The sequence below is a fragment of the Stegostoma tigrinum genome, chromosome 10 (assembly GCF_030684315.1).
Source record: "Stegostoma tigrinum isolate sSteTig4 chromosome 10, sSteTig4.hap1, whole genome shotgun sequence".
In the NCBI taxonomy this organism is placed as follows: Eukaryota; Metazoa; Chordata; class Chondrichthyes; order Orectolobiformes; family Stegostomatidae; genus Stegostoma; species Stegostoma tigrinum.
In genome coordinates this window covers 56,230,016-56,251,512 of record NC_081363.1, presented here as the reverse complement: position 1 = coordinate 56,251,512, position 21,497 = coordinate 56,230,016, and the positions used below count along the sequence as shown (strand labels likewise).

The window sequence follows — 21,497 nt, the reverse complement described above, 5'->3', positions numbered from 1 at the left end:
GTAAAGCCTACACGGCAGAATGTAATATTAACAAAAGTAAGTTGGGTTAAGAAATCACCAGTTGGGGAGACTGCAATATAAGTGTGAAAGTAAATACAGTTTAAATTAATTTGTTTAATGGTTTGATTTTTGTACTTCTATGATTCCTTGTTTGTCACAAGCCTTGAAATATTTCCTGTAAGTAATGAAAATTCCCTCTTTCAAGCAAATGAAGCAATTCTTGCATGTTATTTCAATGCTCTTCCATTTAGCCAAACTGTTCTGAGGCTGGCATGTTGATTATAATACCTGAAAATGTAATTCAAAAGAATTGACGTTGGATATGTGGGATAGCATTTAATCTTTATTTTACAATTATTGCAATTATGATTGCCTTTGGTCAGAATTGATGTACAGAATTTTGTGGCATTCATCTTTCCATTTGTTAAGCTTGATATTTTGTCCTGAGCTGGTTTGTACAGATGCAAGGGATGGCTGGTGATGTTATGTTTTGCTGGAAATTCCAATTTCTCCAAATTATAACCTTTAATTATGGTTTATTTTCAAGATCTTGATGATGCCCAAATTTTGGCCCGGCCTACTCGAATAAGGCATTATTCTCAGAGTGAAGAAAACACCTCTGAAGTATTTAACACTGTACGTGAAGAGCAGCCAATGCCACGAAGCAGCAGCACATCCGATATAATGGAACCGTTCATAGCTGAAAGAGCTAAAGGTGCAGTTCCTGTCATTGACAGTTCATCAGTTCCTTCAAGTTTGCAAAGTTCTGCTGAGGCGTTCTCATTATCTAGGTCCACTGAAAGTCATTTTACAGACGCACACAATGCAGAACATTCTCTGGAAGTTGGTGATAATATTTACGATCATCTTTGTCACCTTGTAGGGGATATAGAAACAATAACTTCCTATTATGAGTGCAGTCAACACACAATAGATGGTAGTGAGGCAGATTTACTGTCTTCCATACAGAAGTATTTTAATGAGCCGACTGAAGAAATGGAACACACCAAACATAAATCGGGAGAGGATGCAAATGGCATTTCATTAAATGAAAGTATCACATTAATGGTAGGTGAGATTGATCTAGACTATGTAAGGCAAGTAAAAATATGCAATAGTAGTAGCCAGGATAAGATTTTGGGAGGAAAAACTGAAACGCAGGTAAAACTACAGGACCTGGAAAATGTTGAAAGTTCTATTCCATATCTAGAAGATGATTATTTGAGTATTACTAAATTTACTGCTCAGGAAAAGCAGTTGCCAGAGACCAATATTGAAGAGCATAATTACAAGCCACTTGAAAGCTTTGAACAGGGAATTTCATCACAAATGGAGTCAGAAAATCCAGATTGCAGACAGAGACAAAAAGTTCTTATTCGCCAGGTGGCAACTGAGGTAGACCATAGAAACATGGTAATCTCAACAGATCAGCAATGTGAAAGGAAACAGCTAGCTGATGCCTCTTGCCAAACCTCTGCCATTGTACAACTTAATAAGTTAACTGAAGCGTATAGCATGTGTTCAAATACGTTTTCACACAGAACCACAATTACTGACCCACTTAAAGCTTTAAGTGCACAAAAATCTTCAGCTAACCAAGAAATCACTGCAGCAACACCAGAACCGCAGTACTTAAGCATAGCAAATAAGAAAAAAAATAGCAATATGCATGTTAGTTTTAGGCCATCTACTGAGTCTGTACAGTTCCACAGTCAGGTGGACAGTAAGGAAGCTCATTGGAAGTTGAGACTTCGAAGACTTGGTGGTTTCAGCAGTGGCTCTTCTGCACCAACTGATTCAGTGAAACCTGGTGTGTACAGACCTCTGGACACGAGAGTTTCTCATAATGAATATAAGAATCGAAAATCAACGTTGATTACTGCTGCAAGTATCCCACTGCTGAAGGGAAGTACAGGTGGTAGTCAGGGCACTGGTCATGGAACACTTAGGTCATGTAGCTTACAGGAATCAGTACAGCAACAGAGTTCCCTTGGTGGTGTTTATAGAACTGTTGTACACGCTTTTTCAAAGTCGAAAGCAAATGTTTCCCCACAGAGGCAGAGAAAAGTGCCAGCAGAGGCTCCACTGAGGGATCTTTACAGTCATGTTTTGGGATATTTTGGAAGGAAAGTTGCAGGTGAGCACTAACAGTGTGCAGTGCACAACGGAGCACCTGTTTGGCTTGATGCAACAGAAAAGCTTTAAGCAATCAAAGAGCTTGGAGATGATCACTGCTTTTTCTTTATTGGTCTTGCATGCGCTTTTGATTATCTGGTATGTCCTGGCAAATATTTTGTTTACCCCTGCCCCTTCATCAATTTATACTAATGTCTCCCTTTTATGTATGCAGGTTTTCAGTTGTTAATCTTTGACAGTGAAATTATTTGTGGTTGGTTAAGATAATGTCACAAATTTGCATTTAGACTGTATTAAACATTTTCAGCACTAGGGGACAGACTTTTCAATATTATATCCCTGTAGAGTCTTGCAAGGAGAAGTTACATGTGTTTGTAAAGGTGTATTTCATCTTTTGACTTTCAAGGGAATAAACTTGCACGATGAAACCATTTAAAATGAAGACATTTTAAATTATGGTAGTAGAAAAATAATTTATTGTATCTTGAAGAAAAATATGTTGACAGTTTAGACTGTGTAATAAAATTCCTCTTCCATCAAAGATTAAAAATTGTTAACCTCTACTAATCTTTTAATGTAAAGTATGCTAATGCTAACTTGAGATTACTTCTAATGCACACAGTAAGGATAGGACACTTCATATCTTGGGGGACTGCATGATTTGGCAAGTAACCCTTGCAATGCTAAATTCCGTTTATTGCTTTGATTAGTACATTTATTATGTTTCTTTGTTGATTATGAAGTTGTGTTATTTTGTTTTAAATGCCTTATTTGCTTTCAGTCAACAAGGAAGACCCTAATCAAAAACCCCGACCTTTCAGCACTGATATTGGCAATAGTAATCCCAACATCAGTGATCTTATGGATGAGTTTATAGCAGAACGATTGCGAACTGGTACTTCAGTGGTAAGTCAGTTTACTTTCTTGTCTTAAACATTTTAAAGCTACTAGTTACAACTCCTTCTATTCTGCATACTTCCAACATTGCCGTTTCCTGCACCCAAGCATCAAGAAGTGGGTATGATTCGGCAATAAGTATTTCTTCCCATGGCTACACAACATAAACAATTAGCCATCATCATACTCAGTACTTTTCTCAAAACTGATATTAATCTGGTGGTCAGTAAAAGTGGAAAATTTTACTAAACTCCAGAAGCTTTACTCATGCGGTATTTTTACAGTCTGGTGAAACCTCATGTGTAAGCATTCTAATGAATGAATCATATAGTATGCTCAATGGAAGTGCTAACAGTAAGAGTATTAAAATGGAATTTATGTTTATTAAGTGTGTGTATAATTGACACTCGTTTGTTTGTCTTGGTGCAACATAGGAAATGTTAATAGACCTCATTAACATTGTATGTTAGAGACAATGGGAACTGCAGATGCTGGAGAATCCGGGATAACAAAGTGTGGAGCTGGATGAACACAGCAGGCCAAGCAGCTCCAGAGGAGCACAACAGCTGACATTTCGTCCCTACACCCTTCATGAGAAAAGAGGGAGGAGGACAGGGCTCTGAAATAAATAGGGAGAGAGGGGGAGGCAGATCAAAGATGGATAGAGGAGAAGATAGGTGGAAAGGAGACAGCCATTTTAAGGAGGCAGGGATGGAGCCAGTAGACGTGAGTGTCGGTGGGGAAGTAGGGAGGGGATAGGCCAGTCCGGGGAGGACGGACAGGTCAAGGAGGCGGGATGAGCTTAGTGGGTAGGAGATGGGGGTGTGACTTGAGATGGGAGGAGGGGACAGGTGAGAGGACGAACAGGTTGGAAGGCGGAGACGAGCTGGGCTGGTTTTGGGATGCAGTAGGGAGAGCGGAGATTTTGAAGCTTATGAAATCCACATTGATACCATTGGGCAGCAGGGTTCCCAAGTGGAATATGAGTTGCTGTTCCTGCAACCTTCGGGTGGCATCATTGTGGCACTGCAGGAGGCCCAGGATGGACGTGTTGTCTGAGGAATGGGAGGGGGAGATGAAATGGTTTGCGACTGGGAGGTGCAGTTGTTTTTTGCGAACCGAACGTAGGTATGCTGCAAAGCGGTCCGCAAGCCTCCGTTTGGTTTCCCCAATGTAGAGGAGGCCACAATGGTACAGTGGATGCAGTATACCACATTGGCAGATGTGCAGGTAAACATCTGCTTGGTGTGGAAAGTGTTTTTGGGTCCTGGGATGGGGGTGAGGGAGGAGGTATGGGGACAGGTGTAGCACTTCCTGCAGTTGCAGGGGAAAGTGGTGGGGTTGGAGGGGAGTGTGGAGCGGACAAGGGAGTCACAGAGAGAGTGGTCCCTCTGGAAAGCAGGCAAGGGTGGGGATGAAAAAATGTCTTTGGTGGTGGGGTCGGATTGCAGCTGGTTGAAGTGTCAGAGGATGATGCGTTGGATCCGGAGGTTGGTGGGGTGGTATGTGAGGACGAGGGGATTTCTCTTTTGGTGGTTACTGTGGGGCTGGGGTGTGAGGGATGAGTTGTGGGAAATGCGGGGGACAGGGTTGACGGCGTTCTTGACCACTGCGGAGGGGTAAGTTGCCATCCTTGAAAAACAAGGACATCTGAGATGTACAGGAGTGGAATGCGTCATCCTGGGAGCAGATACGATGTAGGTGAAGGAATTGGGAATAGGCGATGGAATTTTTGCAGGAAGGTGGGTGGGAGGAGATGTATTCTGGATAGCTAGTGATGGATATCAGTTTCTAAGTGGTTGCCTGAGATGGAGACAGAGAGGTCCAGGAAGATGAGGGATGTGCTGGAGATGGCCCAGGTGAACTTGAGAATGGGTTGGAAGCTGTTGGTGAAGTGGATGAACTGTTTGAGCTCCTCGTGGGAGCACAAGGCGGCGCCAATACACTCATCAATGTAACAGAGGAAGAGGTGAGGTTTAGGACCAGTGTAGGTACAGAAGACGGATAGTTCCACATAACTTACAAAGAGGCAGGCATAGCTTGGGCCCATGCAGGTACCCATGGCTGCCCGTTTTGTCTGTAGGAAGTGGGAAGAATCAAAAGAGAAGTTGTTGAGGGTGAGGACGAGTTCAGCTAGGCAGATGAGTGTGTTGGAGGAGGGGCACTGGTCGGGCCTGCGGGATAGGAAGAAGCAGAAGGCCTTTGGGCCATCTGCAAAGGGAATGCAGGTGTTTTGGGACTGGTGAACCATCCCTCTTCCGCCTAGTATCCATACCCCTACGTCAGAAAATAGCGGATTTTAAGAAGTAATAGAGAGCCTTAACAGGACAGGAACAAAGTTAGTAAAAGAAGATAGAAATTAAGAGTAACATGAAGTCATTCGAATTGACAAATTTTGAAGTTTTGAATGGCCCACTCCTATCAACAGTTGATTTATTTTGATGTTTGTTTTCTATTGTATAAAACAGTACTTGTATTCAGTAAAGCAATAATGAAGGCAACTTTGGAGACTAAAAATTATTTATTCTTTCCAACCCAAAGTCTCAGATACACAAATAATGTTATTTTTCCTTTTAAAATTTTTGTATATTCAGTTAACCTTTTCTACAATATTGCTTATTTTATTGTGGACCATAATGTTTTGGTAAGTTGGTAGCAATACAGCAGTCTCCCATGTATGTCGTATTTTTTTCTGTTTCCTGTTAATAATTTTAAAGCCAAAGTGTGGCATGTAGAGCTTTTTTTCTGGAACAATATTGATATTCTTATTCCAATTTGATTTTTTGCCTCATCTTTTCTGTTCTGGAGATGCTTAGTTTGTATTGGCAATTTCCAAGCACGTAATCAACTTTTGAGCATTTTGCTGACTCTACCTAGGTCGTGCACAAAAAATCATGAGCACCTGTAAATTGTAACCTGGAATAAGTCATTCAATATAGATCAGAGATTCTGAATCTGAACTTTTCTGACATTAAGAATTACTATTACAGTAATTTGGTATGTTTACCCACTAAGCCAATGGATTTCTTTATTTAAGATAAAATCCAAGTTAAAATTTTATTGCAGATGCATTTTTAAATTGAATGTACGTGAGTTAGTTTTGTTAGGAATTGATTTAGTTCCATCCAGTGCTATTGTAAATTTATCTGACACATTCTGTGTAGCGCTGTCTTGTCTTCAAATTAAACCAGGGATCCCTTGAATGAATTGTTGACCAACAGGTCTGAAGGTGACAACACATTGTGGAGCTGGAACAACACTGCAGGCCAGGAGCAGGAAAGTTGACATTTTGAGTCAAGACCCTTCTTCAGAAATGGGGAAGGGATCTCAGAAATAGATAGAGAGGAGGAGTGGGGTTGGGGTAGGTCAGTGGGATGATAATATGTGAGTGTAGGTAGGCAGTGGTGGAGATTGCATTGTTCATTGAGGTGGGAGGAGCAGATAGGTTGGATAGAAGAGGGACAGGTTGTGTCAGGTCAAGGAGGCGGGGATGAGGAGGATTGGTCATGGGATGAGGCCGGGGGTGGGGAGATTTTGAAACTGATAAAGTCCACATTAAGACCATTAGGTTGTAGGCTCCTGAGGCGGAATATGAGTTGCGGCTGCTCCAGTTTGCGAGTGCCATCGTTGTGACGCTGGAGGAGGCCCACGAAGGACATGTCGCCCAGGGAGTGGGAGGGGCAGTTGAAATGGTTCACGACCGGCAGGGAACATTCTGTCCCACCTATCCGCTCCTCCCACCTCACTGACCAATCCCCACCACTCCCTACCTGCACTCACATATCACCATTCCACCTATGTTCCCCAACTCCACCCCTCCTCTCTATTTTTTTCTGAGCTCCCTTCCACCTCCCCCCTTTCTGAAGAAGGGTCCTGACATGAAAGATCTTTCCTGCTCCTCTGATGCTGCCTGACCTGCTATGTTCCTCCAGCTCCACACTGTTATTTCTAACTCGAGCATCAGCAGTTCTTACTCGGCCTGAAGGCAAAACTTGTTGCAACTGAAGCATTTAACAGTACACTATTAAGAACAATTACTTGCATTTGTAGCTTTTTAAATATCATGAAATATCACTGAATTGATTGTTAAATCAATAAATTATCTTATTAGATTCACTTCCCCCCCTTAGCTGGAACATAATTAAGCCATTCCAGCTGTATCAATTTGAAATTGGTAACAAAACCATAATTTTTTTTGTACTAGAATGTTTTAAGGAGAGGAAGTAGTCCTGGTAGTTTGGAAGTGCCAAAAGATCTTCCTGATTTGTTGAACCGACAGAACCAGACCAGACCAATCGATGACCCAGGCATCCCATCTGAATGGACTTCCCCGGCCAGTGCTGGAAGTAGTGATCTCATTAGTTCTGACAGCCATTCGGATTCTTTCAATGCTTTCCAATATGATGGACGAAAATTTGAGAGTAAGTATGTACTCACTATGCTTTTTCCGTTAAAGCTTTAAGGCGTATTCATATTATAAATAAAATGAATGACATACTTTATCTTGAAGTAAATTTATGAATAAATAACTGTAGCTTTGTGTTAGTGATAATTGGAACTGCAGATGCTGGAGAATCCAAGATAACGAAATGTGAGGCTGGATGAACACAGCAGGCCCAGCAGCATATCAGGAGCACAAAAGCTGATGTTTCGGGCCTAGACCCTTCATCAGAGAGGGGGAATGGGGTGAGGGTTCTGGAATAAATAGGGAGAGAGGGGGGGGGGGGGGCGGACCGAAGATGGAGAGAAAAGAAGATAGGTGGAGAGGAGAGTATAGGTGGGGAGGTAGGGAGGGGATAGGTCAGTCCAGGGAAGACGGACAGGTCAAGGAGGTGGGATGAGGTTAGTAGGTAGGAAATGGAGGTGCGGCTTGGGGTGGGAGGAAGGGATGGGTGAGAGGAAGAACAGGTTAGGGAGGCAGAGACAGGTTGGACTGGTTTTGGGATGCAGTGGGTAGGGGGGAAGAGCTGGGCTGGTTGTGTGGTGCAGTGGGGGGAGGGGACGAATTGGGCTGGTTTTGGGATGCGGTGGGGGAAGGGGAGATTTTGAAGCTGGTGAAGTCCACGTTGATACCATATGGCTGCAGGGTTCCCAAGCGGAATATGAGTTGTTGTTCCTGCAACCTTCAGGTGGCATCATTGTGGCACTGCAGGAGGCCCATGATGGACATGTCATCTAAAGAATGGGAGGGGGAGTGGAAATGGTTTGCGACTGGGAGGTGCACTTGTTTATTGCAAACCGAGCGGAGGTGTTCTGCAAAGCGGTCCCCAAGCCTCCGCTTGGTTTCCCCAATGTAGAGGAAGCCACACCGGGTACAGTGGATGCAGTATACCACATTGGCAGATGTGCAGGTGAACCTCTGCTTAATGTGGAATGTCATCTTGGGGCCTGGGATAGGGGTGAGGGAGGAGGTGTGGGGGCAAGTGTAGCATTTCCTGCGGTGGCAGGGGAAGGTGCTGGGTGTGGTGGGGTTGTAGGGCAGTGTGGAGCGAACAAGGGAGTCACGGAGAGAGTGGTCTCTCCGGAAAGCAGACAGGGGTGGGGATGGAAAAATGTCTTGGGTGGTGGGGTCGGATTGTAGATGGCAGAAGTGTCGGAGGATGATGCGTTGTATCCGGAGGTTGGTGGGGTGGTGTGTGAGAACGAGGGGGATCCTCTTAGGGCGGTTGTGGCGGGGGCGGGGTGTGAGGGATGTGTTGCGGGAAATGCGAGAGACGCGGTCAAGGGCATTCTCGACCACTGTGGGGGGAAAGTTGCGGTCAGTCCTTGAAGAACTTGGACATCTGGGATGTGCAGGAGTGGAATGCCTCATCGTGGGAGCAGATGCGGCGGAGGCGGAGGAATTGCGTTGATTTATGATGATGTGAATCTCTTTTGATTTCTCAAAGTGGAATCCAGATTTCACCCACCTGTATGTATTGAGGATCTTCTCTTTTATGCAGCTATTTAATGTACTATCAATGTACCATGCATTCTTCTGAAATAGGTAAAGTGGTGAATGTCTGTTTGACCATATATCTTCTCCTGATGCATCACATGCCAAAACGTGATATTCACTGTGTGCCAGACAAGAAAGAATTATATTGCTCATTGAAGCATATTGTACATTTTATAGGAGTCAAGCAATTTTAATTGAGTCTGGTTAAACTGCACTTAGTAAATGAATAGAAATGTCATTCTCATGCAAGTAGATGCTACATGTAGGTCTCTACATGATGCAGATGGAAGATCTAGGGTTTAGGTTAAGTCTAAGACTGAAGTCAATTGCAATTATAGACTGAGCTGGGCAAATCGACATTCTGAGGGGATAACTGATTCCAACTCGTTACTAACATGCCAGATAGAGGCCTCTCTTTACAAGATTCACAGAATTCATTAGGTTAACCAAATTAATATAAAAATGGGTTTCTTCATGAAGGTAATAAAAACAAAATATTACAAAATCTGGAATCTGAAAAAGAAAACACAATGTGGGAGAAACTCGGCAGGTCTCACAGTATCTGTGCAGAGAGAAACAGAAGTAATGTTTCAAGTTTGATATTCTATTTCTTCAGTTTGGTTCAAAATCAGAAATTTTAACTCTATTTCTATATCTACACATTGTGTCAGCCCTACTGAGTTTCTCCAGCATTTTGTATGTTTGTTTTATAGAGCAAAGATAGCTGCAAAAGTCTATATTCTTTTAGCAACCAGTGCATAGAAAAATGTTGTTGCTTATTAATTCCTGCTAGCCACAACCTCTCTATTATCAGTGGTGTTCCTGAACATCGTGCAGTGCATCATAGTCTTGTGATTATTTAGGTGTTTCATGATTAATGTCTGATTGGTTTCTTAAGGGTGGTAGTCACCTTATCAATGTCATTGCTTGTTATTTTCTGGCTGGCTCCTTATGGTCTCAGTGACATGTGAGATCATTTCTTCTTAGAGCTTTTTTTTGTTGTTTCATTCAATCTTATAGTTTTCTCTTCAGGTGCTAAAATACCTAACAATACTTTCTTTGGGAGAGATAGCAGGAACTGCAGATGCTGGAGAAATTGAGATAACAAGGTGTAGAGCTGGATGAACACAGACCAAGCAGCATCAGAGAAGCAGGAACGCTGACGTTTTGGGCCTAGACCCTTCTTCAGAAAAATATTTTCTTTGTTCTTTTTGTTTGGAATGAGATGTATGTTGTCATGTCTGTATGGTTGTTAATAGGGCTCATTGTCTCAAACAACTTTCTGGGTATCTGTGTATCATTCAGAGTTCTTAATGGATCAGATGCTGATCAGTGTTTTTTTTTGATAAAGGAGCTATCTGCTATTGTGCAGTTTTAATTCTGATTTTTGATGCCTGGGCTTGGCTTAAATGACAATAGCAGAGGTAACAAAATTGCATCCAACCTTAAAACTAGAACAGAAAAACTGTATGCTGGTATTCATAGAGAATTCGAGTACAGAAACAAGAATGTCTTCTGTATTTATGCAGGGCATTGGTGAGGCCTCATCTGGAATATTGGATACAGGTTTGGCCTACATATCTGAGGAAGGATGTTCTTGCTGTAGAAGGAGTGCAGTGAAGGTGTAACAAAATGTTTCCTGAGATGGCAGCTCTGCTGTATAGGCAAGATTGAGTTGGTTATGACTAGAGTTTAGAAACTATAAAATTCCGACAGTACTACACTGGTTAAATGAAGGAAGATCTTCCTCATGGTGGGGGAGTCCAGAAGAGGTTGGATGTGGGAACTTGGTGTCATAGATTAAGGATAAGCGGTAAACCTTCCAGGACTAAATGAGGATAAATTTCTTCGCTGAAAGAGTGGTGAGCCTGGAATTGACTACCAAACGTTTCAACTAAATCTATTGGAGTATAACCTGATGTTGTGTGATTTCTGACCTTGCCCACCCCAGCCCAACACTGTACTTCCACAGATTGTTTTCAAGGAGGAGATGAACACAGCTCATGACTAATGGTATCGAGGGTTATGGGGGAGGGGGAGAAGTATTTAGGGTATGAGCTCGTGATCATCCTGAATGTTGGAGCAGGCTTAAAGGGATGAATGGCCTTCGCCTACTACTTTCTATGTTTGTGTGAGCGTCGTTGGCAAAGCTGGAATTTCCTGCCTGCACCTTGAACTAAGTGGCATGCCAATCTGTTTCAAAGGGCTGTTAAGAGTCTCCTTATTGTTGTGAGTCTGGAGTCACATATAGGCAAGGTTGGCAAATTTCCTTTCCTAAAGAGTATTAGCAAGCCAGATGGGGTTTTACAACTGTTGGCAATGGTTGCGTAGTCGTCATTAAGTTGTTTATTTCTTTGATTTCAGATTTCAATTCACCACCTGTCTTTGGTGACTTTTGAGCCAGTGTTCCCCCAACTTTAGGCTGGGTTTCTGGATTACTAATCCAGTGGCGTTACCACTTCACCAATGCCCCCCCACCTCAGAAATGTGAGCAGATTATTTTGCCTTCAGCAGAACTCTTTGCTTCCTTAAACCGTGTGAATAATTTCTGTTTCGAATGGAAATTTTTTTATCCTTTAGCCAGACCTTTTTAACTCCCATTCACACTTGGAAATTGATTGTTCCTTGTCCAAGATTTTTTTTCACTAAGAACTCTGACTTTTTTTTAATTAACCTATTTTACTAACCAATCTATTTGGATACGTTACAACATGCCACTGGAACAGATGGAACTTGAACCCAGGTTGCTGGGTTCAGCAGTAAGGACAGTATCACTGCGTCACAAGAGGGCTCCACACTCTGACTTTGTAAAATAGACAAATCAATTAAACCAAGGTTTGTTTGATTTGCCTTTATATTTGTGGTTATTTATTTGTTTCTTGACAATGCTTTGCAAATTTCCTTGCACTTAAATTTTAGTTCTAAAAATTTGAATTTTATATTCTGGAATGTATGAATTATGAGTTATACATTCACAACCAGTAGCCTTAACAGCCAATGTCTCAACACCGTATAGTTAAATGGAGGCCTGTGTGTTTTCCACTCAAGGATAGTTAAACCTCATTGCGTTTTTACTTCTAAATAAGTTCTGTCAAATTGTGACCAACATTTGCAACACTGCTACGTAGACCGGTTTGCTGTTTCGATATCATGTTAAGTCAAGTCTGTATTTGACTGATTTGTATCTGTCCAATTTGTGGTGGAAATCATGTTATGGATACCCTGTAAGGGCCCATTGTCAAACAAATCCCTCTTACATTGGTATTGCTTGACTCCGACAGTCTGGAAGATGCAACAATGCCTCTTCTTCCTCAGGCAGCTCAGGGAAAGTCTCCCGCCAGCTTCTCCAGATGCACTTTTGAAAGCATGCTGTCTGGGTACATAACAACCTAGCATGGCATCTGTTCTATTCAGGAGTGTAAGAAAGTACAGAAGGTGTGCACAGCCCAGGCCATCACGGTAGCCAACTTTCCATCTATGAACTCCCAGGTCACTGCTGCAGAAAGGCAGCCAACATCATCAAAGACCCATCGCATCCTGGTAATGATCTCCTATAACCTCTTCTATCAGGCAGAAGATACAGAAGCTTGAACACACGCAAGAGTCGGTTCAGGACAGCTTTTTCCCTGCTGTTATCAGACTGATTAATGGACTCTGTTGCCTTAAATAACACTGATCTTGCTAATGTTGAGCAATTTTTAAGAGAGCGCTAATTGGTTGGCAGAATTGACAGCTGTTATACTAGCTGAACCACTTTATAGATCATTTTGGGATATGCATGGATCGATCTAAATCATCCATGCTGACCAGGTTTGCCAAGTTAAACTAGTCCAATTTGCCCATCATTAGGCCCATGTTCCTCTAAATCTTTTGTATTCGGTTACCTGCATCTCCCACTTTCTCTGGCAGTTCATTCCACATGTGAACCACCCTCTTGTGTTCAAAAGTTGTCCCTCAGGTAGGTCCCTTTTAAATCTTTCTCCTCTCACCTTAAAACTATGACATCTAGTTTTGCACTCTACTACCCTAAGGCAAAGAACTTTGCTATTCACCTTACCTATTCCCTTCACAATTTTGTAAACCTCTATCAGGTCACCCTTCAAACTCTTACTCTCCTTTGATTATTTTTGTACATGATTTTTGGTTCTACAATGCCTTTGCAGACACTTGTAGAGTTATTTTATATTTATTTTCTCTTGCATCTCTACTTAGAAAGTCCAAGTTTTTGCTACTGTTAAAACTTACATGATGTGCACAATCTTCTCAGTCATACTTTGCCATTTTTTTTTGCTCAAGAGGGGGTTCATAATAGTCATTATTTTTGGTTCTGTTGTAGGCTTTACATTTGGCAGTGAAACCACTTCTACCATATACACTGAAGCAGATCTAGGACCACTACGGCAAACGGATGCTGAGCAAGAATTGGCGAATTTAACTGCTATTCACATTGATTCCGAAACTAGTAGCCTCAATCTGCAGACCACTTCACTTGACACAGTTACAATCACAGGTATGTTGTGCTTGCTGAGGAAAGGTAAAAGTCAGCTGTTGACATTTAACATAGTCCTATTTTGTTGCTTCTCTTGCCACTCTTTTGTAGTTTTAAAATAAGTTATTTTTCACCTGTAAATAAATTCAGTTCTTGGGATGTGGATATCAGTGGCAAGGCTAATGTTTCTTGTCCGTTCCTAAGTGAATAGGTGATGATGAGCAGCCTTGTTGAACTGTTGTACTGCTTGTTGTGTAGGCACGCCTGTAGTGCTTTTAAGTATTGAATTCCAAAACTTTGACAAAGTGATAATAAAGAAGCAGCAATGTACATGAAGCTGTCTTTCCCCATGTAGTAATGCAAATGAACAGGAACAATGTTAATATGTTGGTGAGTGAACTGCTCAAAAGGAAAATGGGCATCAAAATCTTAAAGGCCAACACATTGCACAATAGAGCACTGCAGGTCCAGTATTCCCAGTCAACTGTATAACTAATCCAATTGGCTCCCAACATCAGTTCATCATTTAGGATGAAATTACTGTAACAAGCTGTTTTGGTTTTAATTTGTTCATGGAAAATAGGTTTACTTACTCTGACACCCACAAGAGACGAGTTGTCTCTTAAAAAAAAAGAGAAAATCATTTGCTTAGTCAAGAAAATTTATGGCAGAGGCTATTGTAGTGAACAAACCTTGGATACAGCTTTTTTAAAATTAACTGAATTTTGGAGACACACCAAATACAGTAGTATTGATCATTTTGGGATATGTATTGCTGGTGTGATTGATTGGAAGAGAATTGGCACAAAGTATTAAATTACTTGTTTACTGGGTATTAAATTTTGGAAAAGGGCTGCTAAGTCGAGCTCTGCTCTGGCTGACCATTCCATCTTCTAGGGAGATTATCTGCAAATGTGCAGTCCCTATTAATTTACTATCAACACAACATGTGGGAAGCACTCAACAAGTCTGGCAATATCTCTGGAAAGAGAAGCAGAGTTGACATTTCAGATCTGTGATCTTTTATCAGTTCTGATATATCTTTCTGCATAAAAATAGAAAAGTAGTGCTATGAAGACAAGCCATCTCCCTTATTAAAAACCGATAGAACTGCGGATGCTGTAAATCAGGAACAAAAACAAAGTTGCTGGAAAAGCTCAGCAGGTCTGGCAGCATCTGTGGAGGTGAAAACAGAGTTAACATTTTGGATCTGGTGACTCTTCCTCAGAACTGATGGTGGCTGGGAAAACGTCAGTTTATATGCAGAAAATAGGGATGTGGGTGGGGTAGGGAGTAAACGATAATGTAGAGCCCAAAGAGAAAAAAAGACAGTGGATAGACAAAGGAGTTGCTAACGATCAGGCTGGGAGGTTGAGTAGTTGTTAATGGCGACTGTTAGTGACTAACAACAAGGGGGTGCGTAGTGACAGGCTATGTGGTAACAAGGCCTGGTGTTTGGGATGGGGGGGCTGGGATGTGGGAGATTTTAGGCCCTAAAATTATTGAACTCAATATTGAGTCCAGAGGGTTGTAGGCTCCCCAAGTGGAAAATGAGGTGTTGTTCCTCCATCTTGCGTTCAGCTTCACTGGAACACTGTAGCAATCCAGAGACAGAGATGTTGGCCAGGGAGCAAGGTGGTGCATTGAAGTGGCGAGCAACAGGTAGTTCAGGGTCTTTTTTACGAGCAGAACGTAGATGTTCTGAGAAACGGTCACCAAGTCTACGCTTCGATTGCCCAATGTATAAGAGACTACATTGTGAGCAACGAATGCTGTAGACTAGATTCTTGGAAGTGCAGGTGAAGTGTTGCTTCACCTGGAAGGTATATTTGGGCCCTTGGATACTGGGGAGGGAGGAGGTAAATGTGCAGGTGTTCCACCTTTGCCGGTTATAGGGGAATGTGCTGTAGGGCTGTGGGGAGATGTTGGGGGTGAAGGAAGTATTGACCAAGGTGTCCCGGAGGGAACAGTCCCTGCGGAAGGCGGACAAGAGAGAGGAGGGGAATATGTGTCTGGTGGTGGCATCTTGCTGGAGATGGCAGAAGTGGCGCCTGACAACACTGGTGTCTGGATGTGGATGCTGGTGGGATGGTATGTGAGGATAAGGGGAACCCTATTGTTATTGTGGGAGGGAAGAGAAGGGTTGAGGACAGAAGTGCGGGAGATGGGTCGGACCTGATTAAGGGTCCTGTCGACAATGGAGCTGGGGAATCCTCAGCTGAGGAAGAATGTGGACATTTTGGAGGCTCCTTTCTCAAAGTTGGCCTCATCTGAACATATGCGATGGAGACGGAGGAACTGAGAGAATGGGATGGAGTCTTTACAGGAAGTGGGGCGTGAGGATGTATAGCCCAGGTAGCTGTGGGAGTCTGTGGGTTTGTAATGAATGTTAGTGGCCAGTCTATCCCCAGAAATGGAAATAGAAATGTCGAGGAAGGAAAGAGAGGAGTCAGAGATAGACCAGGTGAAAGTGAGAGCAGGGTGAAAATTGGAGATGAAATTGATGACATTTTCCAATTCTTGACGAGAGAGGGAAGCAGCACTGATGATATCATCGATGTATCGGAGAAAGAGTTGTGGGTGGGGGCCAGAATAGGACTGAAACAAGGAATATTCCATGTACCCCAAAAAGGGACAGGCATAACTAGGGCCCATGTGGGTACCGATGGCAATCCTTCTTACCTGAAGAAAATGAGAGGAGTTGAAAGAGAAGTTGTTGAGGGTGAGGACAAGCTCGGCCAGGCGGAGGAGGGTGGTGGTGGGTGGGGATGGTTCAGGCCTTTGCTCCAGGAAGAAGCGGAGAGCCCTAAGGCCCTCCTGGTAGAGAATGGATGTGTAAAGGGATTACACATCCATGGTAAAGAGGAGGTGGCTGGAGCCGGTAAACTGGAAGCTTTGAAACCGGTGTAAGACACCAGATGAATCATGGATGTACGCGGTAGGGATTGGACCGTGGGGAGAAGACTGAGCCAAGGTAGGAAGAGATGATTTCTGTGGGGCAGTCTGCATAAGCAGACTGAAACAATGGGTCTACATGGACAGTCCTGTTTGTGGATTTTTGGCAGGAGGTAGAAACGAGCTGTGCGGGGTTGGGGGACTATCAGCTTGGAAGCGGATGGGGGGAGATCACCGGATGAAATGAGATCTGTAACCATAGTGAATACAATGGCCTGATGTGCCATGGTAGGGCCATGGTCCAGGGGACGTTAGGAGGAGTTATCTGAGAGCCGGCGCTCAGCCTCTGCAAGGTAGAGGTCAGTACGCCAGACTACAACAGCACCGCCCTTATCGACAGGCTTGATGACAAAGTTAAGGTTAGATGTGAGTGCACAAACACTCAGTTTGGTGGGAGATAGGTTGGATTTGTTGAGAGGGGCAGTGAAACTGAGGCGTCCGATGTCACATCGACAGTTCTCAATGAAAAGATTGCGTGCATGTAAAAGGCTGGAGGGAGGGGTCCAGGTAGAGGGAGAGTGTTGGAGTTGGGCAAAGGGGTCTGTGGGGCAGGGAGGGGACTCTTGTCCAAAGAAATGAGCATGGAGGTGAAGACGGCAGAAGAACAGTTTGGCGTCATGTTGTGCCCAAAATTCATTAAGGTGGGGACACAGAGGAATAAAGCTGAGGCCTTTGCTGACTACAGAGCATTCAGCATCGGAGAGCGGAAAGTTAGGAGGAATGGTGAATACCCAACTGGAGGTGGGGGTGTTAGCAGAGGGGAGAGAGTTAGAGGGAAGGGGGAGAGAGGTAGGTTCCAGAGGGCCATAAGTATTTTTGAGTTGGTGCATCTTGTGGGCCTTGATGCCTGAAAGGAAAAGTTTCTTGTTAGCACGACAAATGAACTGGAGGATGAAGTGGAACTGCAGAGTAATGCAGCCCTGAGCCAGTGTGTTACGATGCTGTTGGAGAGAAAGGTTGAGCATGCACTTGTGATGACTAACAGTCCCCATTAACAACTATTCACCCTCCCAGCCTAATCGTTAGCAACTCCTTTGTCTGTCCAACTGTCTTTCTCTCTCTTTGGACTCTACGCTATCGTTTACTCCCTACCCCGCCCACCTCCCTATTTTCTGCATATAAACTGATGTTTTCCCAGCCACCATCGGTTCTGAGGAGGGGTCACTGGACCCGAAATGTTAACTGTTTTCTCCTCCACAGATGCTGCCAGACCTGCTGAGCTTTTCCAGCAACTTTGTTTTTGTTCCATCTCCCTTCTTACTCTTGATACATTATATTAACACAGTTTCTTGCCCTTTTGGAAGCTGGTGTTTTTAGTACTAAAACACGTCCTGAAAAAGCTTTTGTCAGACCTGGTATTTATCAAATACACAAGCTACTGAACAGAGTCAAAGATGGGTGGGTATGCTATGTCCAGTGGACTTGCATAAAATTAGTTTATACTCTTACTCTAGTGTCTAAACTTAGTGTGTTCCTTGTGTTCAATGTAATGTTATAAATTGAGTTCTTGAAAGTAAAATAGAATTTATTGCAAAATCCGTGCCAGAAAATTCTGTCTGTGAACAATCTTGAAATTAAAACCAAATGAGAGGCTTGAAATAGAAACTACTATGGAATTGTTTTCACTATTGTATTGTGCGGATGCCATAGTCCAGCATAGTTTTTATTTATATTGTCTTAACATTTCTTTTTGCATGGTCAGGGATTGGTTTGTACTGTATTATTGCTAAATGATACATGCCAATCATTGTTTTCGATATCAGTGTTTTTCTTTCTGGACTCACCAGTTATTGTCTTTGTATTTTTTAATATTCTTCAGGCTCTGAAAGTGCTTCTCCTTCACACTCAAACACATGTTCGAGATCTCAGACGCCTTCTCCATCCACTTTGAATGCTGATCACATGGAACAAAAAGATTTACCCCTGGATGAAAAATTGCATCATTCAGTCTTACAGACTCCAGATGACTTGGGTATTACTTACTTGGTTAATTAATTTAAAGTTAAATATACAACTTGTTCCAAACATTTAATCTTGATCCCTCAGAATGCTGATATGAAATATATACACATTGCTGAAATAGTTTTCCTTTTGCCCAAAATGTTTGTCTGAATATGCCAGATACTCAGTAAAGAAACTTATATGATCATTTTTATTTGAGTACAGGTTTACCACAATTCATGTTGTGTTGATAGCATTTGTTTCTCTATAGTGATAGTTTCCACACTCTTAAATTTTCATTTGATGTACCTTTTTGTGATAAATGTAACTTTTCTAAATTATATATGTATATTGTCTGTTTTATAACTTAAAATGTTGCATTGAGCAGAAAATAGTGAATTTCCAAATGAAGATTGCAGTGTGATGGCAGGAGGAAGTCTTAAAGGTTGGCATGAAGATGTTGCTACAGTTATGTGGAGACGAATGCTTGGTATTTTGGGAGATGTCAACTGCATTAAGGATCCTGAAATTCACGCTCAAGTGTTTGACTATTTATGCGAACTATGGCAGAATTTGGCCAAGGTAAGCTGTTAATTTCAGCTTGCTTGCAAAGGTTAGCAGTGCTACTGTGGACTAAGCTTTCCACATAAGTGATTTCGATGCTAGTTTTATTCAGAATAAATAGAAAATAGATTGTACATGGTTGTTATTTGTAGATTAAAAGTTATGAAAGAAATTCATGGTTGGATGTATAATGTTTTAATCTTGTTGAAATTCTTGTGTCGGATTCATTAATGGGATCTGAGTGTCATTGACAAGACTAGCATTATTGTCACTCATAATTGATGGGCAAAGTGATTGTGAACCACTGCACTAACCCTATCTACTGTAGCCTGTAAGGTGAAGTTTAAACCACCCCTTCCCACCTCTCCAGTGCTATTAAGTAAGGAGTTCCAGGATTTTGACCCATTGGCAATGAAAAAGCAGCAATATTTTTCCATGTCAGAGTCTTGCCAGGAATCTGCTGCCCTTTTGGCTGTAGACGGCGAGCTCATGAACAGAGAGGTGTATTAATAAAGTTTTAACAAGTTGTTAAATCCGTCCTTTAGATGGTGCACATTTTAGCCATGTTACACTTGTAATGAAAGAATAGACTGTTTAAAATAGGGTGGCACGGTGGTTCAGTAGTTAGCACTGCTACCTCACAGCGCCAGGGACCCGGGTTTAATTTTACCCCCGGGCCACTGTCTGTGTGGAGTTTGCACATTCTCCCCATGTGTGCGTGGGTTTCCTCAGTGTGCTTCGGTTGAGATGTGCAGGTCAGGCGGATTGGCCATGCTAAATTGCCTGTAGTGTTCAGGGATGTGTATATTAAGTGGGTTATCGGGGGATGGGTCTGGGTGGGATGCCCTGAAGGTTCGTGTGGACTTGTTGGCCACACTGTAGGGATTCTATGATCTAAAATAGTGGATACAATACAATCAAGCAGGCTACTTTTCCATAAATGATGTCAAACGTAAGCCCTTTGAGCATTGTTCAAGTTGTGCTTGTCTAGGAAAGTGGAGAATACTTTCATAATGTTTCTAACTTGTTCCTTTATAGAAATTGGAAAAGCTTTGGAGAGTAAAGAGCTCACAATAGAACACCTAGCCTTTCGCATGCTGTTTTAGTCACAGTATTTTCAGGTCTTGTTCAGTTAAATTACTAATTGATGATGACCCCAGGATATTGATGGGGCATTCAGCAATGTAAATGCCATTGAATGTCATACAAATATGGTACTTTGTTGATGACGCTCATTGCCTAGCATTTGTATGGCACAAATATTTCTCACTACTTATCAGCCTAAGCCATAAATATTGCACAAAGACACAGAGTACGTCATTATCTGAAAAGTTGCATTTGGTTCTGAACACACCTAAGCTTCGGCAAGTTTCTCCATTTTTTGACCTGGTGGTGAAGGAAAGGTTGTTGATGGAGCAGCTGATAATGATTGGGCCTAGGACATGATGCTGGCAATCTCCTAGCTGCTACTTCCAGGGGCTGGAATGTTTGGCTTCTAACAACAGTAAACATCTTGCTTTGCGTTGGGTATCAGTGCAGCCACTGGCAAGGCTTCCTCCAATTCCATTGACTTAAATTTTACTTGGACTTCTGGATGTCTCACAGAGTCACATATTTCATTTGTGTCAGGGATAGTCACTCTCACGTCTTGAATTCAGCTTTTTTGTCCATGTTTGGACCAAAACTGTAATCTGGAGATAGATGGTCCTGTTGAAATCTGAATTGAATATAACCCTCCCTCCACTGACCCCTTCACCCGCTTCCAACATAAGTCGTCCTCCTGGACACCACCCCCAAGGCCTCCTACCGTCCCTCGATCTATTCATCTCCAACTGCCGTCGAGACATCAATCGCCTCAACCTCTCCACCCCTCTCACCCACTCCAACCTCTCCCGCAGAACGCGCAGCCCTCCGCTCCAATCCCAACCTCACCATAAAACCCATGGACATGGGAGGCGCAGTTGTAGTATGGCGCACTGACCTCTACATTGCTGAGGCCAGACGCCAACTCTCTGACACCACCTCCTCCAGTTCCCTGGATCATGACCCCATCCCCGAGCACCAAACCATCATCTCCCAAACCGTCCACAACCTCATCACCTCAGGTGACCTCCCACCCACAGCCTCCAACCTCATTGTTCCCCAACCCCACACCGCCTGCTCTATCTCCTTCCCAAAATCTTCGAACCTGCCTGCCCTGGCCAACCTGTGTCTCTGCCTGCTCCTGCCCCTCTGAACTCATCTCCACCTATCTTGACTCCATTTTCTCCCCACTGGTCCAGGAACTCCTTACCTACGTCTGTGACACCACACACACCCTCCACCTCCTCCAGATCTTCCAATTCCCCGGACCCCAACACCTCATTTTAACATGGATGTCCAGTCCCTACACACCTCCGTTCCCCATGCAGATGGCCTAAAGGCCCTCTACTTCTTCCTGCCCTGCAGGCCCAACCAATCCCCCTCCTCCAACACCCTCATCCGCCTAGCCAAACTCGTCCTCACCCTCAACAACTTCTCTTTTGGATTCCTCCCACTTCCTACAGACAAAGGACATTGCCATGGGTACCCGCATGG

The 21,497-nt window shown here is 43.0% G+C and overlaps 1 protein-coding gene across 11 annotated transcripts in view; it reads left to right on the top strand.

Moving 5' to 3' along the window:
• Positions 1-21,497, top strand: part of ralgapa1 (Ral GTPase activating protein catalytic subunit alpha 1) — a 324,614-nt gene that overhangs the window by 159,782 nt on the left and 143,335 nt on the right. For 8 of the 11 annotated variants that reach the window (XM_048537672.2, XM_048537669.2, XM_048537673.2 and 5 more), the window contains 6 exons: positions 548-715; positions 2,918-3,042; positions 7,238-7,454; positions 13,308-13,481; positions 18,235-18,387; positions 18,745-18,938. In XM_048537672.2, the coding sequence (XP_048393629.1) occupies positions 548-715; positions 2,918-3,042; positions 7,238-7,454; positions 13,308-13,481; positions 18,235-18,387; positions 18,745-18,938 (1,031 nt within the window). Of the gene's footprint in view, positions 1-547; positions 2,138-2,917; positions 3,043-7,237; positions 7,455-13,307; positions 13,482-18,234; positions 18,388-18,744; positions 18,939-21,497 lie in introns of all 11 variants that reach the window. The other 3 variants (XM_048537681.2, XM_059649187.1, XM_048537674.2) reach the window with 3 other exon arrangements.